The following is a 19,410-nucleotide window of genomic DNA, read 5'->3' as shown; positions in this document are numbered from 1 at the left end:
TCCAGTGTCCGATATTAAATCTTCTAATATCAGATTTCAGAGGATCAAATGTTAAATATAATGGAAACAGTCAAAACTTAAAAATGTTGAGAAAAATGTGATTTCTTTACCTCTTGGAATAAAGTAGGACATATTTATGATCGCATTTCTATATAAAAGTTGATAAAAGACATGCAGTATAATCTAGACCAGTCATAGCTGTCTTAAAAATTGTGTGGAACATAACTGCATTAATTGCAGCCATTTTTAACATGAAAAAGTCGCAATATGCGCAAAAATTCTACGCTAATGTGATATTTGATACATTTGTCTCCCGCTCTTTTCTAACATTGGGAAATGTACTAATTAAAGGGGTTATCCGTTACTTTTATATTGGTGACCTACACATAGACTAGCAAGGAATAAAAAGTAACCAGCACCGTCATCTAACGGAATGAAGCAAGTGTGAGCTGAGGCACAAGCTGCTGTGATCGCATTATATACATGTCAAAGAATACAGCAACCCTTTGTATGCGCCAAGATATATGCAAACATTGAATATCTGAAATGTAAACTCCTTGGCTGCCATATGGAATATATGTATAGAATTAAGATACTTAGCACACAAATTTGCTAAATCATGTATGCCCACCTGCCACGACAAGGCGACTTTTCTTTTGACTTTGAGTCTTAACCTACTTTATCCTGGGTCGAAGGTTTTCAAATTTAGAGGATAATTTGTAACCAGCAGTAATTAAAAACAGCCTTAAACTAACTGTACATGTAGGCTACCAAAAAGCCAAAATGTCTGATAAAATAGATTAGAGTGCCATCAAACAAGAGCCACCTTGTTGTGTCTGGTGACTTGCACGATCCCAAAACTTGTGTTCTTTTTCGAACAATTCTACAAATGCAAGAAAAGGTGTAGGCTGTTTGCAATAAAAGGTTATATAGCGATATAGTTAGCAGTATTCCTCTTGAATTGGCTTTGGTAGTGAGCTTCAAGGAAATTTTGTGACGTGATCTGAATTTTTATGAGCCAATATATAGATATTCTGTATTTCTTTCTTTCCCTTCAGTCATGTACCATTTCCCACAGTAAACATTTGTACAAGTGTCAACCAGATATGATGTCACATATGGGTCAATGAAGGGATCTTGCAGACAAAGGGAAATTCACGGTTGCAGCTGTTGTCATTCCATGAACGTAAAGCTGGTGGGGAAAAAAAACAAAATAACAGATCACATGATTAAAAAATGATGTATAGTTTAGTTTGCTAAACACACCGAGAAGGACAAGCAATGGAATGATGGAAATCACAGGATGGATAGCTGTGTTACTGATATGCTAATGATGAAAGGATGGAAACTAAATTTTCACATCTCAATTTCCTCAGTATCAAGTATGAGCACCATATGCAAAAGTACCCACACTTACACGTCTTGGCTGCTTTCAATTAGATTAGTAATGGTTGTCTATGGATTGTTCTGTCTCGCTGAATGCATTTCTGCAAATCATCAAGATCCGCTGCTCGCAGCTCCTTTTGCAATTGCCAAACAATGACATCCCAGAGGTGCTCGATGGGAGACAAGTCTGGAGATGCTGCAGACCAAAGTAGCACATTGAGGCCACGCAGGCTAATCACAGTAGAACAAGCAAAATGCGGCTTGGCATTGTTGTGTTGAAAAATGGCTCCTCTGACACTTTGGACTTAGATAAATGTCCGAACCACTGGTTCCATGATCAGATCAATGTATCACTGAGCTGTTACTGTACATGAAATGTAGACTAGATGGGCTTGGCTACTGTGCAATATGCCACTTCTCACCATAATCTCAGGAGACGGACCGGTCTGTCCTTCCTTCATGAAGAACTCTTCATGGCTTCACCGACGTGTTCTCCAGATCAATTTGTAGCAATGCAGCGTCATGAGGTCAATGGACCTCCTGTACCTTGACATCTGGCTGATTGTTCAAGGTTGTGCAAACATTGCAGCTGTTTTCAACACACGACGCCAGGCTGCATGGTGCTGGTGCTACCCTAAGCAGTCTGGATCATCTAAACGTGCTACCATGTCCTGCAGTTTCTCCAGAGAAGTGGACTGGTCTGGTCACATGTTCCAGCAGTCATTTTTTGGACTGGAGACCTGCAGTCTGTGAGTAAAGCTGCACTAAGGAGAGCAGGAGGAGAACCTGCCTTACCTTTGTAGCACGTCCCCAAAATCATGTCCCGAAAACAATAATGACACAAGGGTTTGAACATACAGTGGGGCAAAAAAGTATTTAGTCAGTCAGCAATAGTGCAAGTTCCACCACTTAAAAAGATGAGAGGCGTCTGTAATTTACATCATATGTAGACCTCAACTATGGGAGACAAACTGAGAAAAAAAAATCCAGAAAATCACATTGTCTGTTTTTTTTATCATTTTATTTGCATATTATGGTGGAAAATAAGTATTTGGTCAGAAACAAAATTTCATCTCAATACTTTGTAATATATCCTTTGTTGGCAATGACAGAGGTCAAACGTTTTCTGTAAGTCTTCACAAGGTTGCCACACACTGTTGTTGGTATGTTGGCCCATTCCTCCATGCAGATCTCCTCTAGAGCAGTGATGTTTTGGCTTTTCGCTTGGCAACACGGACTTTCAACTCCCTCCAAAGGTTTTCTATAGGGTTGAGATCTGGAGACTGGCTAGGCCACTCCAGGACCTTGAAATGCTTCTTACGAAGCCACTCCTTCATTGCCCTGGCGGTGTGCTTTGGATCATTGTCATGTTGAAAGACCCAGCCACGTTTCATCTTCAATGCCCTTGCTGATGGAAGGAGGTTTGCACTCAAAATCTCACGATACATGGCCCCATTCATTCTTTCATGTACCCGGATCAGTCGTCCTGGCCCCTTTGCAGAGAAACAGCCCCAAAGCATGATGTTTCCACCACCATGCTTTACAGTAGGTATGGTGTTGGATGGATGCAACTCAGTATTCTTTTTCCTCCAAACACGACAAGTTGTGTTTCTACCAAACAGTTCCAGTTTGGTTTCATCAGACCATAGGACATTCTCCCAAAACTCCTCTGGATCATCCAAATTCTCTCTAGCAAACTTCAGACGGGCCCAGACATGTACTGGCTTAAGCAGTGGGACACGTCTGGCACTGCAGGATCTGAGTCCATGGTGGCGTAGTGTGTTACTTATGGTAGGCCTTGTTACATTGGTCCCAGCTCTCTGCAGTTCATTCACTAGGTCCCCCCGCGTGGTTCTGGGATTTTTGCTCACCGTTCTTGTGATCATTCTGACCCCACGGGGTGGGATTTTGCGTGGAGCCCCAGATCGAGGGAGATTATCAGTGGTCTTGAATGTCTTCCATTTTCTAATTATTGCTCCCACTGTTGATTTCTTCACTCCAAGCTGGTTGGCTATTGCAGATTCAGTCTTCCCAGCCTGGTGCAGGGCTACAATTTTGTTTCTGGTGTCCTTTGACAGCTCTTTGGTCTTCACCATAGTGGAGTTTGGAGTCAGACTGTTTGAGGGTGTGCACAGGTGTCTTTTACACTGATAACAAGTTCAAACAGGTGCCATTACTACAGGTAATGAGTGGAGGAAAGAGGAGACTCTTAAAGAAGAAGTTACAGGTCTGTGAGAGCCAGAAATCTTGATTGTTTGTTTCTGACCAAATACTTATTTTCCACCATAAAATGCAAATAAAATGATAAAAAAAACAGACAATGTGATTTTCTGGATTTTTTTTTCTCAGTTTGTCTCCCATAGTTGAGGTCTACCTATGATGTAAATTACAGACGCCTCTCATCTTTTTAAGTGGTGGAACTTGCACTATTGCTGAATGACTAAATACTTTTTTGCCCCACTGTATTTGGGCAAGTAACATTCATGGATAACTAATATGCAGACACCTATATTTGTCATCTTGCTTATTAGTGGTCCATACATTTGAATTTTGTAACATAAAGGGGTTTTCTGGTTTTGGAAAAATTCTGTGGCCCCAACTGCTGTTTGTTAAAAAACCAAAGTGTTCTCTGCTCACCCTCCCAATTGCTATCAATAATTGCGCTCAGTAGCTGTGCAGCGCTGCTCATGTGACATCAGCGCTCCAAACAACTACAGACACCGGGAGCAGCGGCAGAGACTCCATACTGGACCTGGGGAGGGTGAGTAAAGAACATTTAGATTTTTTTAAAAACAAATTGCCGCCAGGGAACAGGGGATTTTCGAAAACTGGGAAGCCCCTTTAAGTTAAGTGACCGATATAAGGGCTTGCTCGCACCACCGTATTTTATGTTCGAGTGCAATCTGAAAAACCACTGGATCGCACTTGTTAGTCTATGGGGCTGTGCACATCAGATTTTTTCCTTGGACCAGGTTAGTCTAAGGAAAAAAAATAACTACATGCCCGAGTTTGATCTGGTATTTGAATTACACTCGACCATGCAAGCCAATGAGTGCGTGGGAATCATTGGTCAACACTCGGATGACATCTGAGTGCAGTAGTCCAATTTCCGCGCACTGACACAATGGAGAAGATGGAGAAATTTGGTTCTTCATCTTCTCCTCACATTGTGCTCCGATTTTCTTATCCAAGAGTATCAGATCGTGCTATGCTGACACTCTGATCAAACTCTGAGCAGAGTATCATTATTATAATTCACCCGATTCTCTTGGATTAGATAATCTACAGTTGTATAACCCTGGCCCCAGATGTGGAAATAAATGTTTTAATAAGAGCAATATACCTCGAAATGAGCAATTAAATTCCATGATGTTATGGTCTGATCATTACCGTCCTTCTCTGCTGTAGACACCGACATACCACAAGCCTGGCTATGACAAATTAATATCGCTCTCTTAATAGAGCTTGCATGAACGAGGAAACAAAAAATGGACATCATTCCAGGAATTTGACGGGAGGTATGCAAATGAGTAACCTTTAGATGAAATATGCTAATTGGGAAGTGTCATACATCCACCCTCAGAGGCAGATTGCATTGGCACAGACACATAATGTCACCCTCTACAATAACAGGCCTACGGAGCTGACGGCTGCATTGTTATGGAATATCACCCAGCCGGGAGATAAGAATATATTGCTGTCGTCTAGCACAATGGGAAGGCGTCCTTCCTCTGCACAGCGGGGAAAGGGTTATGAAACGCTCGCGGCAGGGGGATTGCTTTAGGTGTGCATCGATTACACATGTGCAGACGGCATGACCCGCTATTAGGTCGGCAAGAGACATTTTCTGCATTAAGATTTATCGACGGTAAACTAAGACAGATGTTCCTTTCCTGGGGGTGAACGACATGTAAATCACTTATATTTTAAAGCCTGTAGCACCGCCGCTAGACAAGACGTTGATTTTTACTCAGAAGTCATGAAAATTAACTAGAAATTGCAGCTCATTAAAGGCCACGTCTACCAGTAGATAACTTCACAAATGGGTTTGATAAAAAAAAATCTCCTTTCATGTTTTAGAGTTTTCCTTCTGAAAATTCCCCAAGTTATTTTTTTTCTACTGACCACTTTAGCAAGCCACATCTTTCCCATAGCTTCTCCATACCCTGTTTCCCGGCCCCCGAACGCACCTTTAGATGCTTGGCCTCTGTCTGACCCTGGCGTAACACCAGTGGTGGACACTGATGGAACAAGGCCTGAGTGCAAGAACAAATATGGGCCTTCTTTTGTCCAATAGTTCATGAAAATACCAAATTCTACCTGCTTTGGAGGTGATAGTGGATCCACTAACCTCTTGGGCCCCTGTACAGGTTGCAGTGCACTAATAATATGCCCATCCTGCGTTACTCCAAAGTTACCAACTTTTCACTCATAGCATGCAGGAAAGTAAGCCAATACACAAATTTTGTCTGTAGTCACATTCATTTTCATAAAGTAGTTTCCCACCTTTCATCACCCCAGTTCCTGGTTTACTACAACAACTAGTGAAGAAACTCCTCCCACACAGTAGTATACAGCACTGCCCACACAGTAGTATATAGCACAGCCCACACAGTAGTATATAGCACTGCCCACATAGTAGTATACAGCACTGCCCACACAGTAGTATATAGCACAGCCCACACAGTAGTATACAGCACTGCCCACACAGTAGTATATAGGACAGCCCACACAGTAGTATACAGCACAACCCACACAGTAGTATACAGCACAGCCCATACAGTAGTATACAGCACTGCCCATACAGTAGTATACAGCACTGCCCACATAGTAGTATACAGCACAGCCCACACAGTAGTATACAGCACAGCCCACACAGTAGTATACAGCACAGCCCATACAGTAGTATACAGCAATGCCCACATAGTAGTATACAGGAGAGCTCACACAGTAGTATATAGCACAGCCCACACAGTAGTATACAGCACTGCCCACATAGTAGTATACAGCACAGCCCACACAGTAGTATACAGCACAGCCCGTACAGTAGTATACAGCACTGCCCACATAGTAGTATACAGCACTGCCCACACAGTAGTATATAGCACAGCCCACACAGTAGTATACAGCACTGCCCACACAATAGTATACAGCACAGCCCACACAGTAGTATACAGCACTTCCCACACAGTAGTATACAGCACTGCCCACATAGTAGTATACAGCACAACCCACACAGTAGTATACAGCAGAGCCCACACAGTAGTATACAGCAGAGCCCACACAGTAGTATATAGCACAGCCCACATAGTAGTATACAGCAGAGCCCACTTCTCTCCTCCCCCCTAGAATGGCCCCACAGTCCAGTGTAAAAAAAAAACAAAAAAACACAAGCTCCTCACCTTTCCTCGTGCCCGCGTTGCTCCCTGCTCCTGTCTTGGCAGCTGCTGCTGCACTGCCTGGTACACAGTGAGTGCGCGTGCACCCGCAGTGTCAGAGGCAGAACGGGGAATGATGGGAGAGGGAGCGTCAGGTGACGCTCTCTCCTCCATCACTGCATTCAACTGTACCGGCATCATAGACGCCGGTAGAGTTGAATGCGGCGGTGCTGGGGGAGAGAAGGGTGAGTAGGCGTGCAGCGGCCTACTACCGGCACCGGCCCTTCTGGCATTTGCCAGAACTGCCCGATGACCAGTCCGGCCCTGGGTTGCACCAATAATATGCCCATCCTGCGTTACTCCAAAGTTACCAACTTTTCACTCATAGCATGCAGGAAAGTAAGCCAATACACAAATTGTGTCTGTAGTCACATTCATTTTCATAAAGTAGTTTCCCACCTTTCATCACCCCAGTTCCTGGTTTACTACAACAACGAGTGAAGAAACTCCTCGGAAAACCTGTCTTCTGAAAGATTTGCTGACTTCAACAGGATTATTGGAGGTTCCTTTCTGGGAGCCAAAATTGTCTGGGAGAATTTGTAAGTATGCATCATGCACAAGAAACCACTCCAAAATTACTGCTTCCTTGAAGGGTTGGAGAACTCTTGGCTTGCACCTTTGAGATTAAGATTTTAATTCAGGAGACTTAGATTTAAATGGAAGCCTCTTTGAAGTTTTGGCAGAGTTGGCAAGAATGTCCTATACAGACCAATGTGTTTCTATAGTAACAGACTACAAATAAACCTTGTGTAGTCTGAACATGCAGTAATTCTCCCTCCTGTTTGTCCCCTACGTCCTGATAACATCTAATTAGCCGATCACTACGTTTGGTACAGATGGAAGGAAACATTACTGTAAGCTAAGACTACACAGTTAGGACTCACCATGAACCGCATGAATTTACGACTCACAACACAATAAATATTCAGAGTATGCTGGGAAAATTGTACCACATAGAATATCAACCACATAAGTAGAAACAAAGCCTCAAAATAATTAAGATCCCTAAATGGATTCGGAAGCCAGACGTGACCCCTAAATTAATCCAGATCCCAGACAAGATCCAATTAAATTCAGACCTCAACTCCAAAAATTATATCAGACCTTAGACCCAAAAATAAATTGAGACTCAGCCAAAACTTGTGTGTCAGGTAAATGCACCATAAAGGGCTTGATGTGGCACCAGTTTATGAAAGGTTAGTATGGTTAGGTTGTCTATTTTTCCACTTTTTGATAGAGGGCTACCTAGGAATAAACTGATCACAAAACATCCCGTTGTTGGAACCCTCAGCTATCAGCTGTAATATGTGGGAAAAAAATGAGGAATCATAGAATCATAGAATGTTAGAGTTGGAATGGACCTCCTGGGTCATCTGGTCCAACCCCCTGCTCAAAGCAGGATTCACTAAACCATCTCAGACAGATGTCTGCCCAGCCTCTGTTTGAAGACTTCCATTGAAGGAGAACTCACCACCTCTCGTGGCAGCCTGTTCCACACATTCCAAACATCCACCTGATCCTCCGTTGAAACGCGTTGTGGTTTAACCCTATCTCTCGTCTGTGTCTCTTTCCTGCGCTCCTAAGACCGGTTTTCATTGTCTCGTTCCACACATTGATCACCCTCGCTGTCAAAAAGCTTTCTCTAATATCTAATTTGTATCTTCTCCCTTTTAGCTACATCCCATTGCTTCTCGTGTTTCCATGTGCAAATGAGAATAAGGATGATCCCTCTACAATGTGACATCCCCCTACTAATCCCCGCTACACTGTGTCCCCCTGCAGCACCCCCACTGGATAAATAAAGCTTTACACTTTTTCTCTTTACATAAATGGGCTGTTTATGTAATGGTCAGACAATTAATTTGGAATGTTATAATAAAGTATTTAAAAAAACGTTTTTCTAAATTAGACAACCACTATAGCATGGTATAGTATATATTGTGGACTCTGTCCTCAATATAGCACTCAATATAACAGTGTGACCTGTCCGTTCAGTGCCTATTAGCCATATTTCATTATTTTTTAATTGTGCTTGAAAATTGTCATGAACCGTGTGAGACCCCTGTAAAGTACAATTATTGATGATATGAATGAACCTCTGTGCAGATAAGAGAGTAACATGAACCAGGTCTATTCCGAGGACGGTAACACATCTGGACGACAGCTGTAGCCATTGTTGGGGACTATAGGGAGAGGGGAGACCTGAGTAGTCCAGTGTTGGGGGGGGGGGGGGCGTCTGGCTTCCTTCAATGGAGGTCTTCAAACAGAGGCTGGACAGACATCTCTCTGAGATGGTTTAGTGAATCCTGCATTGAGCAGAGGGTTGGACACTACGGCCCTGTAGAACCCTTCCAATTCTAACATTCTATGATACTATGAACTATAGGACATTGGGCAATGGAGCAGCAGACACTGTGGACACAGATTTGGCAACTCCTCTAGTACGCTTCCAATTATTTCTTGGAAATTCCAGGAGAGTTGGCAAAAATATGCAACACTCTGGTACTACTGAAACTAACCCCCTACTGATAAATAACATTTAGGACATTCATATTTGTTGATTGCAACCCAGATATTGAATTCCGCTATACCAGTGATGTACCAGTATTTATGTTGAAAACCAAAAATTAATGAAACTTCTCCCAGCACATTGCACTTACCACTGTAGTATCTGTACCATATCTGCACACAGTCCTCGTCTTCTGTGGAACTGTTGGTGGCATCATCTGGTTGATTTCCATCCCAGTAACTGTAGTCATGTGTCGTGCCATCCGTCCACTCAAACTCACCTTCCTTTATATAAAAATAGAATGATATAAACGCAAAGCATGAATGAGAAAATTGAGTATTGATGGGATTTTTTTGTTTTTTTCTTACATGGGTCCTCTAAAAATAATCAGATCATATTTGATTGTTTGGGGGGCCTCAAACATCTGCAGGCTAACCTGGCGGCAAATTTTCAATTTGTTTGCAGTGCCAACATAGATTATTATTATTAGACATTTTCATAGCGCCATTTATTCCATGGTGCTTTACATGTGAAAGGGGCAAATATAGACAAGCACAATAAACGAGCAAAACAAGGCACACACAAGTACAGGAGGAGAGAGGACCCTGCCCGTGAGGGCTCACAGTCTACAGTGGATGGGTGAGGATACACTAGGGGAGGGCAGAGCTGGTCGTGTGGCAGTTCAGTAGACTGAGGATCACTGCAGGTTGTAGGCTTGTCGGAAGAGGTTGGTCTTCAGGTTCCTTTTGAAGGTTTCCATGGTAGGCGAGAGTCTGATGTGTTGGGTAGAGAGTTCCAGAGTATAGGGGAAGCACGGGAGAAGTCTTGTATGCAATTGTGGGAAGAAAAGATGAGAGGGGAGTAGAGAAGGAGGTCTTGAGAGGATCGGAGGTTGCGTGTAGGTGAGGACCGAGAGACGAGGTCACAGATGTATGGAGGGGACAGGTTGTGGACGGCTTTGAATGTCATAGGGTTTTGAACTGGAGCCTCTGGACAATAGATGAAATTAAAGGGAAGGGGTCTTCATGAAATGACCTATGTTTAAATCGGGTTCTTATGGTAAATTTATTACGAACTTTTACCTTTTGTATACAAAACTTCTGAGCTTCTAATTTGAGTCATTGTTAAACAAGATGGAATAGAGGAGCCGTGCCAAACTTCATTTGTGAATAGTGGGTTCTCTGTATCCATTCTATACAAAGGTGTTACCGTTCATTGTAATCATGTATGTGATGATAACGAGACTGCTGAAAAGTCTTCTGTAAAGATCAAACAGTGTGGATCACTAGTATAAAGGCTCTCATACTAATAATGATAAATTCAGCTGAATTCAGCGATATTGGCGCTACCAGCCAACAGTGTAACGTGTATGGGGCCTATTGACTCTCCATACAAATAATCTTCAAGGAAGGGTGAGCTGACATAATTCTCTTTTTTTTATTAACTCTCCTCTTATGATGAAGAAAGGAGAAGAAGTAAGCCTCTATCAGAGGAGTCTGACAGCGGCTCTCTCATAGAGATCACAGGAACGCTCGGGACATTATATGAGGAAGAGGCCAAGGTTAGGGAGCATTATACCAGGAAGGGGCCCAGGATGGAGGACATTATACAAGGAAAGGACAAAGGAGGAGGAAGATTTTACCAGGAAGGGGCCAAGGACATTATTACATGGGGGTGAGGGCGATCACGTATGTCTTGATATGATCTAGAATGCTAAGAGGGCACATGCATCAGACCAACATGCAGCTGGGCGCCCAGATCCAAATTTTCCATTGGACTTTAGTTACGTCACTGGACATAACAGTCCTATCAGTGGAGTCCAATATGAATAATGGTTATATGAACTTGTCTTTACTAAAGTAGTTTTCTGTATCTCACATTCATTTCAATAGTAGGGTTACCCTTACACTAAGTTTATGGACTATCCAGACTGCCTGACTTTTATGACTTGTCTGTAAGTTACAGTGCTATATTACCAATTCCTTTTGATGAACTGTGAATATTCCAAACAAAATGAATATTACCAGTCTAATATGATCCATACCTGCCTTCTGTCACTTAATCCTATCCATATATCAGTGGGTACTCCTGGGACTTGGCTGTTCACGAGATCAAATACAAAAATGTTTTCCTCCCAGCTGTAGAGAAAAAAAAAAAGACGGTCAGGTAGGGATGTATCATGGTATAAGCCTCCATTGCTGACGTTTCATTTCAAAATTGTGGCACAAATTGGTATAAAAGCCAACCAATGAGTAGATATAAAAGTGTCCAGAATGAGCCACTGAATAATTTGGGGCTGATGCAAAGGTCTGAGAACGGACTGCAATACAAGGACTGGCCGCAGGTCTCCTGATCGAAACATGAGAGCCTCATAGAATTATGTGAGGCTTTCACGGTAAGGTCTGGAGTCCCACGGCCAGTCCGTGCATTGTGGTCTGTGGTCGGACTATGTTGCATGGACGTCTGTATGAGCCGTAAGACTGTTTAGTCTAAAGCCTGTTAGACACATTAGATGGCTGTAAGCAGAACAATCATTTCGAACAATAGTTTGATCATTTGGTCGCCACTTTGATGCCCAGGAGTTCTCGATCGGCCGAGTTCTCCTGTCTTCTCTTTGGGGGAATCATCGTTAAGACATGTCTGGCGGTGGCTTGTCTCTGGAAAAGCAAAGTGGTCGGCAGTCCAAAATCGGGCATGCTCGATCGCCATCTCACTGACAATCCTGGGGCTACAGTACACATTAGACTATTAGTCGAACTTGTCTACATTGGTGGGTTTGGCCGACATTACTTAATGGCCTCAGGTTAATAATGCGTACAAATAAGACAAGATTAGGAAATTTGCCACATTGTATTACTTTTTTACATACTAATTTTCGACCACATTCTGATATATCACAGAGATGCATCTACAGTCCTGGCTATCACTGGAAACAGTCAGCAAGCATGGTGTTGAAAACATAATATAAAAGGACAGTTAGGGATTGTGAATTTAATACAGATTATGATAAAGATTCCGTGCCAAAATGTGTGTCAAGTCAGAAAACAATCCGCATTCTGTGCATTTGAGTAGGGTTTTCGGCAAACTCATTCTCATTTCACATTCAACTGGAAATTATAGTACAGAATCTTTTATACCATTGTAAAATAAATTGCTTACAACATATGTAGCTGACTATTTGTTTTGGGTAGATTGGAGAAAATCTAAGTTTAGGCCCATTAATAGTCCCATAGAATGACTAAGAGGCTAATTCTAATGCAAATCCTGGCTTTAAATCCAGTGTCAGGAGTCCATTGGTCAACCTTGAATTTTTCCTGGCAAAGTACACAGTGAATGTATCTGGGATTTTTCTTTCCGTGGATTGCTATACAACATCGAGTATAAAAATTCCATGGGGCTGAGGTTGGCCAGTGTTACTTATCCAGTCCAGCTCAGGCAGCAGGATACCAACCTGAGTATTCAGGTGGAAAGTATCATGCCTCTACTTAGAGTTGTATAAGCTCTGATTCACTCTCCTTCACAGAATCTCCGCACAGCTCTAATTATTGAGTCAACTTTGCTCCATTTTTAGACTGTCTGCTACTCCATTATGCCTATTCTGCTACATCACTTTATCAAGTCTGCTACTCTATTGTGCCAACTCTGAGTCAACTCTCCTACATCGAGTCAACACTACTATTTTGTTATGCCAACCCTACTACATTCCTAGATCAACTCTGCAGCATCATGGTGACTGCTCTGCTCCATCGTAGATTACTACTCTGCTACATTAGTTGTCATAGTTCGAGATCTGGCATATCTGACACTGAGATTATAACATCACTACCCTGCTGTATCAGCGCCACCTGTCCGTACTGCTGATACAGATCAAGGGATTTGAAGCATCATGAGCACCAAGTGGGACATAAAAGCCAGTACAGTCAGTATATGAAGGGATTTCATCTTTGAAGCCCTGAAAAATTGTGAATGCAGCTCTGGAGCATATTCTTACTCTAGCAATACAATATATTTACAAAGTTTCTTATTGCATAGAGAATATAGTTGTATAGACGGTGACTAGGATCAAAGACAGAAATATCCTAGTATGGAACGCCCCACGCAAAACTGATACCGTATTTTATACCTAGTGCAAGGCTTGTCAAAGTCCAACAAGGAACAAGGCATAACATAATGTAACAGCTTGTCTGGAATGTTCCTTTAAATTCCGCTCATATAATTCTAGAACATTATGTAGAATTCTGCTACGACTTTGGGAGGTAGGATGCCTTTTTATAATGCACATTGTTTACTTGTTGGAAGCCGACGGTAATAAGCGTCCCTCATATTTTGGCTCCTGCGGTGAAGTAGATATACACAATACCTGTGGATAGAAACTAATTTGGCAGTAGTCCTGCCGAGAGAGAATTCGGCACAGTAAAAGTCTGCTTCTGCCCACGTTTTATTTATCGGGAAGAATCTGTAGCAGTTCCCGCTAAACTCGGTCCAAAACAGAGGACAGGCGTATGGCTGCGTGACATCTGGGAACCCTGCGACTAAAAAAGAGAGAGTGAATATATCGACCATCTCATCATTACAGGACAGTTGAGTATACATAGTCTGTCTGCTTTAATACAGTTCTGTCAATGACATTTTTACTTTTTGTTAATTCTGAGGGATCAGAAAATGGTTTTACTTTAACGATTCTGAAATGGTCGGAACAGTCTTTGGAGATTGGTGGTCCAACGTGCCCAAAAGTTCATCTACCCTAAGGGCATACGATTTGCATTGGTGGATCACAAGCATTGTCATTGCCTCTATCCATAGGTATCGCCAAAGTAAATGGATTTATCAGCCACATCAGTTAACGATGAAATTGGTTGCACTTGTGATATAGGAGGTAAATAATGTCTACACTGCGTTGTGCATTGACATTTCCAATGTCTTTCTTCTTTTAGATGGGAAATGTATGAAAAGTTGGGAGAACTTTTGGGAGGGTTTTGAAAACTTCGACATGATGATCATCTTTTTTATTCCATGATAAAAGGTGTTAATCCTTTGTAAAATGTCTTCTACTACAGGACATTGTCAGTGGTAATCATGAGACGTTGAAGTTGACTTGGACCAATGTTGGCTTAACAGCAGAACATATTGCTGGAGAAGAAATAATAGAGAGTAAATGTTGATGTCAAATTCCCTAAATACTGTATGCTGCTGAGCAGATCTGGTGGTCTCTATAGCCTTAAACACTGGCATTTTAAGTTGCTTTTTCAATTAAGTAAACACACAATTGCATAATTTAACATTGACTTTCTAATTAAATTTGTTATTGCTACTTAATATACACCCCTGCGGTGACTGTGGGTTTTCTTGACTCCAGGATCATCTACTGTGCAATGTTACCTGACCAGCAGCTGGATGTGTGATGTTTGTGACCAGGACATACAGTGGCTTCCGAAATGCTCTTGGCATTTTTTGTGTTTTGCTACCTCGCAACCTGGAATTTGACTGTTTTTTTTGAGGATTTGCATCAGTTTGTGGAAAGAACATACCTACAACCGTGAACATTTGGTTTTCTTTTCAAATAGGACAAAATAATTGAAAACTCCAGTGTGCAAAGCTATTCACCCCCCTAAAGTCAGTACTTTGTAGAGCCTCCTTTTGCAACTATTACAGCTGCAACTACCTTTGGATAAGTCTGTATGAGATTTCCACATCTTGCCATCTTGCCACTGTGATTTTTGAACATTCCTAAAGACAAAGCTGCTCTGGCTCCTTCAAGGTAAATGGTTTCCGTTAGTGAACAATGATCTTCAATTCTGATTAAAGTGAACCTGTCAGCAGTTTTGGCCGATATAAGGTACAGCCATCACCTTTCAGGGCTTAAGTACAGCATTCTATAATGCTGTATATAAGCCCCAACCCGACCTGAAAGAACTGAAAAATAACTTATTATACTCACCTGCGGGGCGGTCCGGTCCGATGTGTGTCACTGGTCTTAGTCCGGCGCCTCCCATCTTCTTATGATCGCCGCCCCTACTGCTTGCTTCTTGTGGATGATGCGACCCTGCATCATCCACACAGTCTCCCCGGCATCACGCTCCTGCCCAGAAGTATTTCTCTGTGCTGTTGAGGGCAGAGCAAAGTACTGCAGTGCGCAGGCGCCGGGGATCTTTGACCTTTCCCGGCGCCTGCGCACTGCAGTACTTTGCTCTGCTCTCAACAGGGCAGGTACGTAAATTTATGTTCCTATCAAAATAAAAAGCTTTAAATGCTTACTAGCACACCTGTTAGAGAACTTTGTGTTACATAATGTTTATATTGCTGTCTTACTTTTTTTTAATATTAATTTATGTATTTTTTTTTAGCATGTGTAGCTTTGTGTTGTTGTCGCGGGAAGCACCAGTTATAAAGAGCTAGCACTGTGGCACCGGAGCTTGGCAGCCACCGGTTCAAAGCCAGTGCTGATCGCATTCTTAATCTTAACTAATGTTCTATATTCTGCAGACCAATGGAAGTACAAGCAGATCAATCAGTCCAAAAAGAATATTTTGCTTTTACAGCAGGGAAGATCTGCTCTTGAATTAGAAAATTCAAGGGGTATTCCAGTTTTAGTAAGTGATCTCTTGGTTCTTGGGCCACCGAGTTGTAGAGTTGGCCTCATACAGTTGAACGGAGCAGAAGATGGCTTGGAATAGCCCTGTGCAAAGGAGAAATTTTGAAGGCAAATACATTCTCAGGATCATGGGTGACCAGAGGTCAGTGTTCCAGTAACTATTCAGTCATGATACACTGTAGGAATATGCTATCTGTTACTGACATGGACTGGACAACATGGTGGCTCAGTGGTTAGCACTGGTGCTTTGCCATTCTGGGTTCAAATCTCACCATGGAAACATCTGCAAGGAGTTTGTATGTTCTCCCCATGTTTGCTTGGGTTTCCTCCGGGTTCTCCGGTTTCCTCCCACACTACATAGACATACTGATAGGGAATCTAGATTGTGAGCCCCAATGGGGACGGTGATCTGTAAAGTGACAGAAGATGTCAATAATTTTAACCCCAGCAAACACATGCCATATATGTTGGGAGCACTCGCACCAACTTCATGCAATACAATGAATGCTTATAGCCTAGGTGCTATTGATCTTGTAGGACATACTTGTTTTAGGACCACTGAAAAAAGTAGGTCAAGAAGACTTGTTTACTCCCTAAGTTTATTTAATTGGCTTTATAAATAGGTGACAGTGAGATTGAGGAAACATGACATCATGTCATCTGCACAACTGCCAATATTCCTTATTGAAATGGTGACAAGATTGGGAAGGGCCCAAATCCTCAAATCTTTGCCAAGAAATTTCCAAGCAAAACTTATAAACACTTCGAAAGTCTACTGGTTAATGGGCACCCATTTCCATATGTATTAATTTTTTATTATGCTCTTCTTCTATGACGCTATCATATTCCGCAGCGCTTTACAGACATCGCTGTGCACATTGGGGTCCACAATCTAAATTTCCTCTGAGTTTGTCTTGAGGGAAGTACCCCGGTAAGGTTGATTGTATGGGCAGAAAGTGATGTTATTGCTTTATGTCCCATCATGTCTCAGGCATTCTTGTAACTACTGATCCAATATCTTTATTACACAGGTAAGAAAATATGTGCCCCCGTATAGTGCTGCTGTGCATAGACTGCTCTTATGATCTCTCTGCGATAGATAAAGCCGGTCATATTCTAGCCATGTAGACTATTCTACAGACTCCGAGTGATGTCGATGGAAGTCAATTGACCATGTTGAATTTTTTTGGTTCTTGCTATTTGTTGGTGTTCCTAAAAAGCACTTATGTGAGCTACAGGGAGTGCTCGGTACGGGGTGATTTGAGTCTACAATTGGTTTATTTATTTTATTTTACTTGACTTCACTAGTAGAAGCGCAGGCCCAGTCCCAGAACAAGGCAGCAGTAGTGGGCCAACTGTGCATGATACACCATTTAAAAGATGCTTGGTTCATCATTCACTTTTCCAATCTGTCAAATGTGTAGACAAGATGGTCAAAACACTAGATGTCAATATCCTAATTAAAGTCAAAGTCCACCTTCAGAGGACTTTAAAAACTATTGGCCCCTTTAAAAGGTCCAATTTTGACCATTAAACGACCACCATCAGCTATAGATGGGCTGATCAGCAGTCGTTTACTGGCTTGTTTTGAGAGGCCGACGAACATTTTATGTGCTGTATGCATAACCATCGTCTACGCATGATCGCATTGTCGACAGCACATCACTTGCTTATGTTGATAATTTTTAAGCCTGCTAAAAAATTATCACACCTAACAGACTAATTTCTCGAGTAATTATTGGCCTGTTATGATGAGCCAATAATTGGGAAAGAGCATTATTTACTTGGATAAAAGGGTCATATATTGAGCAATTGCATTTCCTACTTTACAAGAAAAACAGATTTTAATGATGTATCACTTAGTTTACTAGGTGCAGCAGTTGACACAATCAGAGTTTATAGATGTAGCAGAGCTCAGAAGCTGCCCCTGCGAACACCACAGCTTTCTTTGCTCATTGGCTATTGACAGTGAGCTGCTTCTCAGAGGAGGAGGCATGGTCAGACCATGGCTCACCTGCACTGTAGTCCAGGCAGTGATAATCTCCTGGTGATAAAACATTCATTGTATTGAGACAACAGCACACAGTCTAATAAGTGACACATCCCTGAAATCAGTGTCTCAGACCCAATATCATGCTGTCCTCAGATTACATAGCAAAAACCTGGTTGCAGATACCCCTTAAGTGACAGTAGTGTAAATCACACACTAATATGGCGTCCTCTTCACTTTTGTTTTTATTTTTTTAAAGAGGAACAAGTGCCATCAGTTGGGTCTCTCTTTTCATATCGATCAGGTTTTTTGGCTACCACTTCATTGTTATGGCTATAATAATCTCACCTCTGTTAGACATTTTTAATTTTCTTTTTTTATATAGATATACTTTGTATATGCCTATAAAATTTATTTTTTGTGTGTATTAGTTATAGCAAGACGTATGATCGACTTTCAGTAAGAATTGCATGCATATCAGTTTATAGCCTTTCGCCCTTTACCTATTTGTAGGTGGCTCCCCTTTCTTAAATAGTTAAAATTACAGAATAGCAAAATAGTTGCTTAATATAATGATTATGATGCATATCTCAGCAATATTTATTTGTATTATGGTTAAAGGGTTATTTCCAAAATACCATAATACTTTGCTTATTACTGACTGCTGGGACCTCTCTCGTCTTTTTCCGACAGTCCCGTAGACAATGAGATTGATGGTTAATCCCAGCGGTCAGTAAGTTACCATATTCATTATCCTATAGATAGGGGATAACTTGATATTTTGGGAATAATATATTTTACACTGATAAAACTAATTTTTGCAGCTTTGTGGAAATAGCTTATTAAAATCTTCCTATATAGAAAAGTAATTGGCATTTAACAGAAATGAAATAAACTGAAAGGACACAATAACACAACCTCAAAGGGCTCTTAAATCAAATGTTCCAAGTCCATGTTAATAATACGTGATGCAATCATACAATATAACCCAAATATTTAGTGCCCAGAAAAGAAAAATGAAGCGCACTCACCTTGACTAAGTTGAATCTCCGTCTGGGGGAAAGCGTGTGCTGTTAATATAATTAATACGAGAACTGAGAACATGTCCCATTGTAAGGAAGAAGCCAGACAGTGTCTCATTTTCAGATTTTAAGACGGTTTCAATGAGACGTCAAAAAGTCCCACAGTCAGACTTGGAAGTCTTTGCTGGGTGAAGTCTCCTACAGCAGATGTAGTCCTCACGCAGAACACACCCCTAGGAACTGTCAACCACTCGTGTGTTAAGAGGCAGAGAGGTCTCCAGCTCCTGAACAGTAAAATATCACATCTCCACTGGGTCCATGGGTTAGTTCAGAAGAAACGACCCTTTGACCTAAGCCATTTGTGAAGAAGAGGAATTTCCAAGTAACACCATCACTGAAGTTTTAAATTGGTGCAAACCCCACAGTGACTTGCATGAAAAGTTAGCTACCCTAAGCTTGGAATTAAAAGGGAT

General features: G+C 41.7%; 1 protein-coding gene across 1 annotated transcript; it reads right to left on the bottom strand.

Moving 5' to 3' along the window:
* Positions 1-238: 238 nt before the first annotated feature.
* Positions 239-19,125, bottom strand: CLEC19A (C-type lectin domain containing 19A). Its single transcript, XM_077275093.1, has 5 exons — positions 18,947-19,125; positions 13,694-13,865; positions 11,378-11,471; positions 9,485-9,617; positions 239-1,192 (listed from the first exon to the last, which is right to left on the bottom strand). The coding sequence occupies exons 1-5, from the start codon at positions 19,053-19,055 to the stop codon at positions 1,113-1,115; spliced, it is 588 nt and encodes a 195-aa protein (XP_077131208.1). The 5' UTR covers positions 19,056-19,125; the 3' UTR covers positions 239-1,112.
* Between the last annotated feature and the right edge of the window lie 285 nt (positions 19,126-19,410).

This window comes from Ranitomeya variabilis, chromosome 7, assembly GCF_051348905.1.
Source record: "Ranitomeya variabilis isolate aRanVar5 chromosome 7, aRanVar5.hap1, whole genome shotgun sequence".
NCBI classification, from domain to species: domain Eukaryota; kingdom Metazoa; phylum Chordata; class Amphibia; order Anura; family Dendrobatidae; genus Ranitomeya; species Ranitomeya variabilis.
The sequence above is the reverse complement of the archived record's forward strand: the minus strand, read 5'-3'. Positions and strand labels throughout refer to the sequence as shown.